This window comes from Xiphias gladius, chromosome 5 (genome assembly GCF_016859285.1).
Source record: "Xiphias gladius isolate SHS-SW01 ecotype Sanya breed wild chromosome 5, ASM1685928v1, whole genome shotgun sequence".
NCBI lineage: Eukaryota > Metazoa > Chordata > Actinopteri > Istiophoriformes > Xiphiidae > Xiphias > Xiphias gladius.
This window is the reverse complement of record NC_053404.1, coordinates 12,509,752-12,525,727: the sequence shown is the minus strand read 5'-3', so window position 1 is coordinate 12,525,727 and position 15,976 is coordinate 12,509,752. Positions and strand designations below refer to the sequence as shown.

The following is a 15,976-nucleotide window of genomic DNA, read 5'->3' as shown; positions in this document are numbered from 1 at the left end:
GCTTATAGTAGACCACATTAGGCTGTAGCAGGAAATGAGTAATGAAACTAGCAATTATGGGTTTTATTTCTCATGAGTTAGTTTCACTATGAAATTGTTTGCCAATGGTATCATATTCATGTATTTATTTATTAGTTATTCAAGTTTACAATGTTTGTCTTTCGAAAATAATGAAGTGCATTACATGGTTCCTGGTCTTATATGAAGCTGAGTACATCAGTTACAGGAAAACAACTTTGCAAGGTGTTGTGTGACCATTCCCATCCTCTGTGTTAGCAGCAATTAAAAGATACACTTGTCTTCGTGTTTCATTTGTAAAGTGAAGCAACATGTCTGGGGATACCCAGGCATTTCATCATAGTCTAACTGACGTTTAAGCCATCCATTCCCAAGCCCCCAACCCACCCAAAAAAAAAAAAATCTATGACAGGAATTTAAAGTGTGAACTGCCATCCAGTCACACACTGTATGTACACACACACACACCTACTGTATATGCACACATGAACAAGTTCAGTTATGTAATTACATTTTTCCGGCCTGACTATATGAGTTCAGAGAGTCACCAAGGTGGAGCTTGTTATCAAGAACAGAGAAAGAGAACTGCCATATGCAGACGTGTTTGGTCCTGTGTCTGTTGTCTACCGCTGTTTACCATGGCCAAAATATCCTGGTAGGTTCATTAACCGTTTTTGTGTGTGTATTTCACTGTAGCTGTGATCTTTGTAGGATGGCATGCCCTGATTTTGTGTGTAATTCAAGGCTGAATGTTATCAAATTGTGATTTCTAAATTAAAATATTTTCTAATGAAACTTTATGAAAATACAACAAATGAACACAACTATGACGTATGTTATTAAAATGAAGAGAATATGGATGTAATTTTGATAGTGTGATATCTTGAATTTGTCCTCAAGGTTGCCTTTTGTCACTTATCTTTATCACAAATGGCATCTCATGAAAAGTTGAAAATTATATTGACGCTAGAGGAAGTAAAGACAATTTAAATGTAGGTATTCTGTGATTCAGTAAGTTGGTCTAAAAATGTGATTCTGTGAGAAGTGGGTTGAAAAATACAGTATATTTTATGTAAGAGTTCTGAATGAGCAAAGCAAGATTTTGATCATTTTATTATTCTCGCTCATAAGTATGCCATTTACCAGGACTCCATATAATGACGTGTTTATGACAGAGGTCAAAGGGCAAGAGAATATCACGCAGCAGCTGAGTACAGTCACACTGCATTTCAAAACTTCAACTGTTTACGTAAAGATTTGCTTTACATTGTGTTAAATCTGCACAAGATGTTTGTGCATGATACTTGTGGGCTTTGTCACATTGTATTGCTTTTACAGATTGACCAAAATGGCACCTGAACTGCTGGATTCCAACATGAAATTGTCCACAGCAGCTTTTCTCCAGAAACTTCAAAACAAAACAACCACATTTCTACCCTCATCACGGTGTGAAATCTCTGGTTGAACTTTTCAACTGACAACAAAATGCGTCACTCAGACATTCAGTACACTAAGCTGCGATGGTTATTAACCATTGCTGGGCTTGTCTTGTATGTGGTAGATATTTGGACAGACATTGGACTGGCCTTGAAATATTTTCAACAGAAACAGTATGTCTGGACTGGACTGACTCTAGTGTTTGTTCTGGCTGGACTTCTGGTGACCCAGATCTTCAGCTATGCCTGGTATTGGGATGACATGAATGATGTTCTGAGAAACCCAGAGGGAAAAACAACCATATCAGGCATGTCAAAAGGTGGACTTGTTGTCCTGCACCTATTTGGCATGGGTAACTTCACCAGGTATGGAGTAAACATTGATGATGCCATTGATTGACTTTAATAAGAATGCTGCAGCTTAAGAAGGCAGTGGCCCCTGCTATTATATCTGCAAAATAACATGAGCTGCTCTTGTACCCTACAAAAAGGAGTGCCTGCATGTAGTGACTCAGAATGTTCAGCATGCTAACCATGCACAATGGCATGGTATTATGAAATGTGCAAACTGGAATAACCGTACATAACCTGTAATGTATGACGTCAGGAAAATGCCTTGTAAATATATTATCATCTGTGCAGCAGCAAATGATGAATAAGTAACAAATACAACGCATGGTGGCAACAACCTGTTTGACATTGTTTTCATTGTCTGTGACCTCTTGCTAGGTATTATCGCCTGCTGAAAAAGGGGTTTAAAGTGGTTTGGTCAACAACAAATTCCTATACAGTGGAAGAGAGGAGGGATGTGCACCACAATCTGTTTTGCCTGGCTACTGATCTGAGCATGCTCAAATTGTTAGAGGCTTTCCTGGAGAGTGTTCCCCAACTCCTTCTACAACTATACATTGTGCTGGGCCACGATGAGTGCTCAGTTGTGCAGTGTAAGTAAATGCAGAAAGTGAGATAGAATGAAATGTTCTGCATATTTGTTAATTCACAGTATCATTATTTATACCATTTGTCAATTTCTTTCAGATCTATCTATTGCTTTTTCTTTCTTTAATATTGCCTGGGCCCTGGTGGACTATCGTCGCTGCTTGCGCAGATCCCTCCCTCATACCAGGGAGATGCCCTCTGGCCTCCCCACAGTGATCTACCTCCTATACAAGCTCTTTACCATTACTAGCCACATCCTCAGCTACAGCTTACTCCTCATACTGAGCACTTACAGCACAATAGCCCTCACCATCCTCTGGCTGTTGGGGATAACCTGGACACACTCGCTTCAAACCAACTTCTGCTCAACCAAAGGCCTTGAGCTTTTCTACCAGGCAGTCATAGGAGTCATCCTCACATTCACCTTTTTCAATGTCAAAGGACAGGACACAAAAAAAGCCATGATCATCTATTACTTTTTCCACTCTCTTATAAACATTATGGCTCCATTATTGCTGGCTTTGTTGAAGCCAGAGTTGCGGACAGCCACGTTGTTGCTGACAGTCAGTGGTTTAATCCTTGGAGGTTCAGTGCTGGGGCTGCTGAGTCTCGTGCTGTACTACCGCCTCCTGCATCCCAGGGGGAAATGGCATGAGCCAGATGAGGTGGATGGCCTGGAAAAGGAAACAGAGAGAATGAAGAGAATAAGAAACTTTTTACAACCTTCATAAAAGTGCTTTCATTCAGAGAGCAACCAGAATATCATCTCCATATTGTCCTCACTATTCATTATATATTCATATTGCTATCAGTTATCCTCGTCTATTCTGACATTAAGTTTACTTTTTTATCACTGATATAAATAGGTAGCTAAACATTTATGTGCAATATAGTTTATTGTTTTAATTAATATGACAGTTTTATTTATTCTAGCTTTAATAAAAAATGGATGTCAATGAAATATTTATTTTTATCATATCTAATAATTTAATTTATGATGGACAGCTGGAATTGTCTCCTTACAATGCTTGCAGATATTATACAACACTGTGACATAAACATTCAATTGATATTACATTGTAAGTAAATATAAAAATTCGTTACAACTAGCTTCTTTCATTTTTTGTGTTAAATATACACAAGTATGCAAAGACAATAAGATTAACTGTTATTTTGTATTTTTGCATGCTATCTTGTCAGTTTGTCATATTTTCTATCCTTCTTGTCGACAAAGCTTTTCCAACTCAGTCAAGCTTAATTGTAGTCCAGTAATTTCACCCTGTGTGCCTCAGCTGAAAACCATTTTGCGGGTATGGATAGATATTTTCTTTAGCCTGTAACACAGCGTTAGACACAGGGTGGCGTTATTGTCTAGGTTGACTTCGGTGAGGTCCTATATTGCTCCAGGCTCACATTAACAAAATGTAAAGAGTACACTTTCAGTTAGAAAACATGCAATACTATTTCAGGACCAGGACAAGCCTTTCTGAATAACTCATGTGTTCTCCAGTAATTGATATAATCACACAATTATTAAGCACTTTTATTTTTAATCTATAAAGCCTAAACTGTAACTGTATGATTTATGTGATTCCTTAATTAGACTTTTCAGTCCTTTGTTTTGAAGTTGAGAAGCATGTTAATTGTTTTTGACCTCAAGCAACTTATATTCTTGTTACTTTTCTCCCTCATCTCCCCAGGTAGAATTAGCTTAATGATGATGAAAAATTATAACAAAATGCTTACTTGATCCCCACAGATAAATGAAAGTTCAGGATTAGGTACACTTCAACAAGGATTCAAGCTCTAGCTCAGTGACAATCCAGCAGGATGCTCACCAACATAGGCCTGAATATAGTATCTGCTGTTCAAAGTGGATGTCTTACTACCACCATTTGATCCTGAATTAAACTATAAATATCAGCTACTACACTAATCTTACTAATCTCTAGAAACCCCAAGGTTTCAAATAAATGTTTCCCTCTCCTCAGAAATGATGAAGACGGGCGCCACGGATGAGTTAACTAGAAACAACAAACCAGTGCTAATTTTGTTTTGACTACCAGCAAAATATTGTGTGAGTCAAGCCGGAGAGCTGAGGAGGCTATTTTTTCATTTTTTCTTCCTGGCTGGGACATTTAGGGGGTGTAGATGGAGGGTGGTGGTGGCCGTGATCGACTGGCCCTTTGTGAGCTCACCTGGGAGGAATGCTGACAAACTGCAGGGTCCAGAGAGCACAATGCTTGTTGGCTCTCAAATAAGCTGACCCCCCCCCCTTCCTTTAATTCAGCCAAACTCAGAGCTTTTTGGTTTGTTTACTCCAAGGGGCCACTTTAACCTTCATCTGTCAGTTGTGCTCTGTCAGAAGCACTCCATAAAATGACAAATTTAACTGAAGAACTTGTGCTGGATAGGAAATTAATCAATGCCAGGTAGTTACCACACAGAATATAGTTTTACTATGGAGCTGCAGTGGACTTTGACTCTTTGTATTTAGAGTAGGCAAAGGCAGTTGCTCCTTATAAATAGCTATAAATAGACACACAATGTTAATGAAGAGTTTGAGATGGATATTGCACCTGTAGGTGGGACTCATCATCAGGGATAAGATAAAATGACTTCATCCTCCCCTCTCTCTGCTCTACTGTATACTTCATTGGGTTCAGTGGACTAATGCAATGTAAACCTGCCAAAGGGACTTTTATTGGGAGAAGATGCATGTGTCCTGGGCTGGAGTCCTATGCAGTCTCCCCCTCTCTGTCTTCCTTTGCTTTTGTTGAGCTACACATACTTTTGGCTTTGACTCACCACTGATAGAGCTGCCAGGGACCAGTCACAAGCCACTGGGATGCAACATTTTGAGTAAACCATTACTTTGCTCTCTCTAGGTGAAAACAAGCAGAGAGAGAACCCTGGCATTGACAAGCTCTCTGTAATTTCCACTTCTGGCACTGAGAGCTTAATATCCAGTAATCTCTCTTTCTGATCTCAAAGTAATGTACCTTCAGAAGGGCTGGAGAGCATGGTGCAAATCTGAGAAACGAATAGTAAATCAAAGATGATGATATGTGACACTGAAATATGAATCTCCAGAGCACTAGAGGCCAAGGACAGAAAATCTTGTGCTACACATTGACCACTGAGTGCATCTTATCATAAACACAAGAGGACAAATGTGCAAATACAAAGCCATGTAAACTCACACTGCTGTAAGTGTCAGCCACTCAGTTTTGTCTGATTGATTGGCGCTCAGCGTGTACATAAACAACCTTGACCACTGACCTCTCCATAACCAGCACTAGACCACCAAATCTTATCTTTTTGTTTTCCATCACCACATCCAGTAACACCCGGTCAGGAGGGGGGCAGTCCTGGCCTACGCCATCCCCACAATTTGTACAGACACAATAAACCCAGAGAGGCTGGCTGTTTTTCATTAGGGCCTCAAAGTCCATATAAACCATGATTAATGAAGCCCTGAGATGCTGTATGTCTTTAATTATTATGACTTTACTGCTGCACCAGCGCCTCAGATGCATTAGCAATGTTGGCGATCTGTACATGTCTGCCTGGCTCATTCTGACATGGCAGCTTTGCCTCATTCTTGGAGAATTCCCCGAATTTGGAGGAGGGCGGGAGGGGAGTGATAAAAACCCCCTTTTTTGCAATGGCACACAAGTTTCTTTAATCACTGTATATGCACACTTACAAATTAGTTTGGGCAGTGACAGATTGGAGAGCAGGCTGAGGATAATTATGTGTGGGCTGGTTTGTGTGATCAGAGTGTGGCATTGCGTTACCCAGAGGGTTCTTTAAATAAAGTCCTCATACAATGAATGAGGATATTGTAAAGTGCATTACACTGGGTACAATAGCCCTACCATTGTTACTGCATTTCTGCTCCAGGGTAGCTGTCGGAGGCATATGATAAGAAGTGCAACAGGGAAGTCAGTCTAGGCCAAAGAAGAAAATACTGTAGATGAGGTTGGTTGTTACCATAAATCTAAATGAGGCACCAATTACCTACAGTAACTAGTCATATACGATAGAGAATTAGCTTAAAAATAGGCTACATTCTCTGGAGCTTTAAAGGGACGTTATCATAGAAATTTATTTTTTCTTGTATTTAGATCTGTATCATGTCAAAAATCCTTGGTCGTAGTATGCACAAATGAGCCTAAACCACCATCAAATTATATATGAATTTTGAAACGTTGATTTGTAGCAAAAGATAGATAATAACAAGATGAGTCTACAACAACACTAGCAGCTCTTTGAGGCTGAAATAAAGTGGCACTTTCACCTAAATGCTAACGTAAGAAGGTTAACATGCTTACAATGACAATGCTAACATGCTGATAGTTACCAGGTATAATGTTTACCATTTTCACCATCTCAGTTTTCTAACGTGTTAGTATGCTAACATTTACTAATTAGCACCTAACACAAATTACAGCTGAGGCTGATGGGAATGTCATTAGTTTTGCATTTAATTGGTCATAAACCAATTTATTGGACACAATAAAATTGTAACCTGATGGTGTTAAGAATCACCAAAGTTATTACAATTCACCCTGAGGGTGACATCTATGTTTGTGCCACATTTTACTGCAATCCATCCAGTAGTTGAGATATTCCACTCAAAACCACAAATGTCAACTTAATGATGGTGCTAAAGGAAAAGGGAGTTGATCACAAAAGTCCAGTTAAGATTCATCCTTTGGGAACCATGGATATCTGCAGCAAATTTCATGGCTATTCATTCAGTAGTTGTTGAGACATATCAGTCTGGAATAAAGTGGTGGACTGATCGACCAACAGAGAGATTGTCATCCCTAGAGCAATTTAGAGTAGTTTAAAAGTGCTAAATACATACTTTACATACTGTGCTGTTAGTTGAGAACATGTATTGACTGGACCAACCACTGCAGCAAAGATGCTCCATATATACACAGGTTTTTGTGATATGAATTATTATTACCCTTGGACCAAGTTGACCGAGAACCTTAATATAAAGGAGCAGCCTGGAACAACCACACGTCTTATACTGTTGTCCTCAGAGCAGCTCCATTGGGGCAGTCAGTGTTTAGTGCTATTTGGAACTTTAATGATACTTGTTGAGGAAAGAAAGTGTGGTAGTTGATCACCTCCTGCTTCCAGATTTTCCCAGCCAGACCAGGAGGTTAGTCTATTTCTATAAATGCATGCTTGTCTGACACACTGTAAAATTTTAGCAAATTGTAAGCCAGTTTATTACCAAAATACCATCTAAACATATCATTAGCCCTTGTCAAACTCAGATGAGAGTCATCTTAAAAGGACTTGAAAAAATTGTGGGTGTAATGAACCAACGTATTCTCTCTACTTTGTGTCTTGTCCAGGCAGTGGGCCACACAGACAAAGAGCATAGAGGAAGCTCATTTGTATAATCCTCATTTAGTGCAGGCGGTTTATGTTTCACAGTCATGGACAATCAGTGAGCACGAACATAATAGTGCTACCCATCCTAGCCCTCAAACACAGTCTCTTTCACACAGATAGAAAACAGAAGCCATGTTTGTGTTGGGCACGCTCCCACAGCACACAGGATGATGGATTATAGAGTGTTCCTGTTTATTTATGCTGTGCTGGGTAGGGGAATATGGGCAAAGACCTCATGCATACAGCCTACGTATGGCAAATACAATCAGCCGTAAAATAAGATTGCATATTATAAATGAACAGTGGGTTCACACATATACCCACACACACACACACACACACACACACACACACACACACACACACACACACACACACACACACACAAAGTACTCGGCTGCAATCAAGCACACACACATACACACGCTTCTTTTTGCAGGGGAAGCTTGTCTTGATTAACCTGGCCGGGGGAACCCGACATGTTTTTCCTTTTACATCATGGCCTGTTCCCTGAGTGGCTCAGTGGAAGCCATCAATTCTAGTTTGTCTGCAGTTTGTCTGTTTGAATTTTTTGCTAATCTGTATTATTCATTGATGTCCTGTTGGCCTTGTACAGGAAGTGCTGAGTGAAGACTGTTGTGGTATTTTTTTTCCTCAGACATCATCCATCATGCTTTCTTTTTCTTTTACGAAAAATTGCATCACTCAGTTGGACCACCTTCCTCTGCCCTCTGCCTTTAAGAATAAAAGTTTCTGGTATTTTGAAGTTGTAGTTTTATTTGGCCATAGATTCTCTGCTGAACAATCTTTCCATAAGAGCTGGAGAAGGAGAGCATTATCAGCATGATTCACGGTATGGAAAACAGTGAGGAGGCGCACAAAGGATCTGAGACTGTGACTATGTGACAATGAGGGACAAATTTTTTTCTTTCATACTGCTACTCTGTGAGCTGCGTACACTACAGTTGATCACCCCCTTGACAATTTTCTGTTTCTCTCAGTATCAGAAGGCCCATAGATCTTGAGCGGAGGAAAAGATACTATGCCTGATTATAGAAAGAGGTAAGATCTTTGATGTTGGTATGCTGAAATTTGTTATACGTTAAGCTAGTGCTAATGTGATTATGGACATTGATCCATTAAATCTACTGTAAAAATGCAACCCGCACTAGTTTTGAACTCGATACTGAGGAGAAATGTGAGAGGAACTGTGAAACATTAAAGACTCTTTGATGTAATATTTAACCCATCTGCAGCGAACAGGGTGGAGGGAATGTCCATAAAACAAGAGGGACAGGCCGATGTGAGAAATGAGATGTGTGATTTTCTCTCTAGTCTCTTGCAGTGCCGTTGCAGTATGGGCATGAAAAGGGGCAACTGCCTGTCACCATTACCCTAGGAGATGTTTTATTGGGGCAATAAAATCAGGCTCTGTGTGGCTGGAATACACTGTGGAAGTCCCCCGCCTACCAGGATCAGCCTGATCAGCCCTCCTCTTCTGCTATGGACAATAAGGGCAAAGACTTACCTCTCGTTTGGCCTGCAAATGTAAAGAGCAGTGGAGCAATGAAGCTGAGAAGACAGTGTTTAAAGTTTTTAGGCTGATCAGCAAACTGCATAAAAGATTGACAGGGTATAATGCCCTTATTTTATGCCTCTTTAAGCTGATTATTATATCCACAAAACACTGCTGGGGGAAAATGCAGTATCTAAAACAACAGTAAACATTATACAATAAAACAAATGTCGAAAAGTCAGATTCTTGTCTTAACTCAATTTTGAGCTAATATATATTGTGTTTTGCTGCTGCTTTTAGCCTCTAAATGACAGCACAATGAGTGTGCACAAAGGTCATCACTTCATACTGTATGTTGAGTATGGAGAGTGTACCTGAGGACTTCAACTTCCATCTCTTTACCAGACCACCAGGAAATTACTTCATTTAATTGTGGGTCAGCAACAATTTTCTAAGAGATTACCCCACTTTTTTCAAAGTGTGTCTTTCGCATTTTGTAATCATAATTGGTCCAGCTCATTTGGACTGTTAACATATACTTAACATATACATAGACAACCAAAAATGTCCTGTATGAAGCAGACTTTAGCTTTATCTGAATAAATGAGTCTGCCTTGAACAGCCAATGCTGTGTAACTGACTATAATGTTGCACTAACAACGCCATATTGTCTGTGATCAAACATTTAATGATTTTATTGAGACTTAACCTGGTTAACTAAGTCATCGGCTTTTTTTTTTTTCTTATTTACTGGGATAGAAACCGATTATCTTCCACCCTAGAAGACAGGAATACAGACCTGGGCTCAGATGAATGATGATGTCTGTCTATTTTCATTTGGGTGTCAAAAAGCTGTCAGTATTCTGTCTCAATGAGATGTCCACAGTGCATGGCCTTTCAGTCAGGCCCATAATGCAACAAGTAGTAATCTCCTTAAACAGGCTCCTTGGCAAAGCCACAGGTTCACTCCTGGGCCCCAGAGTCTCTACCAGAAGAAACTACACCACCCTCAGATCCCAACTCAGATAAAGCACACTGATGACATCACCTTCTCCCCCATTTTTGAAAAAACATCCGAGTGGTCCCCCCTTATTAGAATGTGCAGTGTAGCGGGCAGCGGGAATAATAATGTGTTCTCCCTCTCACATCGACTGAACTATTCGGGTTGAAACCACAAAGCCCCAGGCAGCAGCCAAGCTAAATAAAAGTCAGAGGGAAGATGGTCAAAGCATTACAATTAGAGGCACTTTATTTTGTATTCTGCCAATGCCAGAGGGACTGCAGACTATAATTTGCGCCAAAGATGTATGAGAATTTTATGTTGTTGGAGAAATCTGTGGAAAGTTTTTGAAGGCTTGAGATAGAGGAGTGCAGTCAGAATCAATGCTGGGTGAATGTTGACCAGTAAAGTGGAAATGATACAAGTGCTGTTTTACAGAAAAAATCTACTAGAGTTGGACAAAATTCAAGTGAGTTTATGTGAAGTTCAGGGAACATATAAGAGAGAAAAGAAGCAGGAATGAATGAAATGCCTTGTTCTTAAAAGGGCAATGGGGAATTTTAACAAAGACTCCCCTGCGCCCCAATATTAACAAATTATTCTGTGATAGGAGTTCTAACTTTGACTTATGATTATTATTGATCATTTTATGAACTGTGTGAAGAAAATGTATAGTTTATACCACCCAAGGGTCCTGTCCAGGCTGGGCTCAACCATATAAACCTAGGGAAGGCTCTGAGTTCAGGCAGGCACATGTGGGATTTCCCCCCACAAACACACACAGTTTCAGCCTTCTTATAAAGATCTGTTTGGGATTTTTGGCCTGTGTACAGTGTGTTGATTGTAAGGCCCTTTGCTGCTTTCTTGATCTACACAGGGTGAAGTTGGGCTTTTGGTGCAGATTACAAATGCAGACGTAAAGGTTTAGTTTCTGATATTACGATCCACCAGACAGTTCCAAATGGACCCCCCAGATTCATTGTGACAAGGTGAAAGATTATCTACCTCTGTAACTGCTGTGTATTTTCCTGTTGGGTCAGAAACAGAATGCAGATTTATTCATCACACTCTTCACTCTTTTGTTTGTCAGAGCAATGCATGAAGATTAATTTAGAGAGGTACTCTATTATATTCATTTGCACTTCATCCTCTTATCGAAAAATACATACGTGCAGGAGGCCAATATTTCATTAGTATGTGAGAATACCCTGTCTTAACGATTTTAATGTTCAAATTTCAAAATTATTCACTGGCTAGACAATGCTAGATGTGTACACTTGTTTAAAGAGTAAGACAAAATAATGGAAACACCTTAAAGTAGAATGCAGCCCAAAAGGAAAACATCTAAAATGTTTAAAAAAAACTCACAGTCTGTCACAAATAGTGATCTGTATACATTACATTAAGTTTTAGAAAAGGGGTATTTTAGTCTTTTCTCCCCATTTACCAAAACAGTAGGAAAAAGTGAAAAAAGCTTTGAGAGTTAGAGGTGCTGGCAACTGCAAGATGAACACCTAGAAAGAAAGAATAAACATGTTTGTGTTAGTGACCACACACTCAGCCCACAAGAAATATATACTATGATCATGGATATTTTATTTTGACAGGAGTAACTTTTTGCTCAGTACTTCATTGGACTCATGTCATCATCACCAAGCCCACCAAGCATCATTATCAGTGTTAATAAAAGATACTTTACCATATAATAATATTTATTGATTAAAACCTCATTGTGTAATTTCGAATCAGTGTCCTCTACATGTATAAATACAGACATTCCGAGCATATTCCGAAGTACAGTATGAGTCATTTTATAAAGTAAGAGACTGCTGTCCACTGTATGTTACTGACCAGTATTTTTCCCAGTAGATGGCGGTATATGTACACGGAAGTGCTCTCCATCCACGATAAGTTCCCCGGCCTTCCAAGGCCCCTGGTCGCTGGCTGCCCCTGTCTGAGAAGAGGCCGACGGATCAGAGAGACACCTGATCCGGCCTCATTACCCTCTTCGCCACTTTAATTAGCCGAGTGGCCAACGCTTCCGTTGGTCTCAAGCAAACTGTCCTTTGCCTAATTAAGTTTTGAATGACTACCTTTTACTGCACGCCCCGCTTTAGGACAATAAACCTCGAACTCATGTTACTTCGATGGACAGCTATTCTTATAATCGCATTTTTGTTTTAAGGTGATGAGAGACAAAAGTTGATAACTGATTATTTAAATATCACACATTGAATATTGATATTATGAATAAAAACTAAAATCGTAATTTGAAAAACTGGATGTAAAATAGAAATAGAAACAGTAAAAAAATCACAACTAAAATAAAAAATGTAGAATGAATATTGTTTCGGCAGGAATGTTATAATCATTACTTGTCCTTGTTAAAGCCGCATATTAAATCAGTATCAGCACGATTAATACGGAACAGAATAACTGTAGTTTCTTGCCAATATAATAACCTGCAAGCCATAAAATGAAATTGAAAAAAGCGTTTTATTTTTGTTAGCATGCGAGTGTATAATACACTGTTTTTGAATAGAGCAATCGACTTTAGTTAATATAATTCTAACAATATGCTCATATTGCTATCAAATTATAAAGTAGATTACAGATCAAGGCAACATATGTAACACGCAGCCTATTATTATTACGATTATGACTATTATTACTATTATTATCATCATCGTTATTATTATGATTATGATTATGATTATGATTATTATTATTAAAACATTACATCGTCGGCATTTCGAAGTGGTTGAATAATTTACATACAATTTTATGTATCGATTGACTGTACAGAAACGAAGTGATCCGTGTGCAGCAATATGGGCTACAGTAAATGTCTCACTCAAAACGGCGAGTGATCAATAATCTTGGCGGTTTGGGACAGTGGGGGCAAGTCACATGACGGCGGATTCCATGGGAGAGGCAGCAGGACAGGGCCAACCTTGACACTAAAAGGACTATTGAGTTTCAAGACAGCGAGAAGTTCAGGTTTCATACCTAAAATGAAGTGCCCACACTTAATGAAACCGGAAAATCACAGTTGGTAGATGTATATTTAATTTGCCTATATAGATTTTAAAACTCTAATTTCTTTTTACAAAATCAGTGGAGAATTTGCCAAATTAAAAGTCTTTGATGTAGCACATTTTACATATTATTTGCGTTAATGATTATCCACTCTTTTTTTCTTGGCAAAAAGGTCAGTGTCTAAAAATTATTATTATAATATATTTAAATTCAAACTGAAAGCTATACACAGCTTAAAACAAATACAAAACTATTTAGGGCTGAAAATGACTTTTCACTTTTGATTCACTTCTGACACCAATCCTGCCCTGCCTTCAATAATGTTCCCACCTGTCCTGGAAAGTGATAAAGCTCTTCATCTCATTCGTGTGCTTTGCCAGGAAGTGACGGCCTAGTGCTCCTACTTAATGATTTCCCCAGGATAGGCTGCGCATGACAGACGCCAGAGAATCAGCCCTCATCACACATGCACACACACACTCACACAAACACACACACACACACACACACACACACACACACACACACACACACGCACACACCAACCAATACTATCTATCAGACGGATACTACACTTGGTCCAGTGCGTCTCAGTCTTGCCTGTGTTTGTATAAGCTTGATTTTCACAACTGGAAAGTAATAGCCATCTGCCCAAGCAGGCAGCAGGGGTATCATATGTTAGCAGGTAACTGATGGCTATTAAAATCACACACACTTGGTCCTGGGCTCCTTTCACTCTCTTCCTCTCTTTCACACACTCAAATACACATGACAAGTTGCTGCAAGAGACTAAAGAGAAGTGGAGAGAGAGGAAGAGAGACAGATGAAATATAGTTCAGGCCCCAGTCTGTGAGAAACTCTAACACTGGCAGGACATACCAGGCAGAGGAACATGGAATTGATGATGATGATGATGATTTGTAGGTGTAATACTTGATAAACCTACAGTACAAGAAGTTTTTTTCTGCTGTTCAGAGGCAGACATGAAGGCGAAAGTGTAGCCAATATAAAAAGTATTCAGGAAAAGTGAAATGTTTCCTTGTATAGAAATGTATAACTTTGTTTAAGCAGTTTCTTTTAGAGACTGTAATAATACAGACAGATCCTCATGTAGATGGGCAGAACCAGCCAGACTGGCCAACATAAATCCAGGACATGCTCATGACCAGAATGACGGGCGAAGGGAGCCAGCCAGGTCCAGGTTAACTGCATTTCCAGGCCTTGTCTCTTCAGGTAGTGTGGGAAGGCAACCCCCCCCCCCCCCTGCTCATAGGGCGTGTGCGACCCCATGATGACATATGACCTCTTCAATGGCCCTCTCGAGCCACATCTGTCATTTCCCACAATCCCAGTCCCATTTTCTTTTCAGGGTAAGCTGGAAATTACAGGAAAGAACAGCTGAAGCTTCCCTTTGTCACCAGACTATAGCACAATCTGAGTCAAGTCAGGTTCAACACCGTGGATCTTTTATAGAAACAGGTATGTCAGACAGTGAATATGCACTTTGTTAATGTTTTGCAGAATATAAAGTAAACAAAAATGTTAAATGACATTGAATTTTTTTTTGTAGGTTATTGTCAGGTTTTACATATAAGGTGTTAAGGATTATTACAAATAAACACATGTTTTGGCTTCATTTTTTAGTCAGCATATTGTGTATTCGTGCAAAATTGTACTATTTTTGACAAGAAAGGGGAACATTCCCTAATGCATTACTAATTGAAAAAAGTAGCTTCACATTTTAACATCTCATTTATTAGGAGGACATAGGGAGTGCTCAATTATTCCATCGGCTATCTGTAATGGTCTAATTACCCACTAAAAGCTTCTCCATTGGCGTCTGTGTAATGAGGCCCCTGTAGACTACAGGTTGACATAAGACTGCCTTCAGCTCACCCCCACTGCACCTTAAGCCCCCCCCCCCCTCGCTCTTGCCCCACCTCCACCATCCAGCCTCAAGGGCCTGTATCAGACAGACCAGCAGCGGTCCATCTGCACAGGACAGGCTTAGCACAGACGGAAACCATTGAGGTGGAACATACAGGAGAGGTCCTGACATGATAAAGATATCAGGAGCAGACAAGGGCAAAGGAACATATTGATGGAGAGGACCTTTCTCAGGGCATGCTGACACCAGATACCTGCTATTTAAAACAGTGGTTTCGCTTGCTCATGGATTTGTCAATGCTGCAGTGCCATAACCTAACTGGGAGGGCCACAAACTTTCTCTTTCTCTGTCTTCCTTTTCTCTATCCTCTCCTCCCTTTTCATATCTTCATACTCTACACCTTAACCCTCTTTTACACAGTGTCAGGCAGACAAACACAGTCACCCTTATAACTGCTAATGCCCCCAACATAAGGCTCCAACTTAGGCCCCTAATGAAATTGGAATATGTTTTATGGAGTTCCAAACTGGATCATATTAAAATGTTCCTCCTCTCTCTCCCTCAGACTCTTCCGCACAGCTTGATTCAGAGTTAACCATTAGTGTTGCTCTAGTCTTTCAGTGCGACTGGGGCCCCAGCTCAGGCTTCTCTGGCTGAGGGCCAATGCCCCTCTGAGGACGGATGCTGCGATCTAGTCTACCCATTGGCCATGCATTTTG

At 39.8% G+C, this 15,976-nt stretch overlaps 1 protein-coding gene across 1 annotated transcript; it reads left to right on the top strand.

Moving 5' to 3' along the window:
- Positions 1 to 543: 543 nt before the first annotated feature.
- Positions 544 to 3,260, top strand: xkr9 (XK, Kell blood group complex subunit-related family, member 9). The gene is made up of 4 exons (XM_040127209.1): positions 544 to 673; positions 1,357 to 1,820; positions 2,184 to 2,398; positions 2,493 to 3,260. Exons 2-4 carry the CDS (start codon positions 1,504 to 1,506, stop codon positions 3,122 to 3,124), a joined length of 1,164 nt encoding a protein of 387 aa, XP_039983143.1. The 5' UTR covers positions 544 to 673; positions 1,357 to 1,503; the 3' UTR covers positions 3,125 to 3,260.
- The last annotated feature ends 12,716 nt before the right edge of the window (positions 3,261 to 15,976 follow it).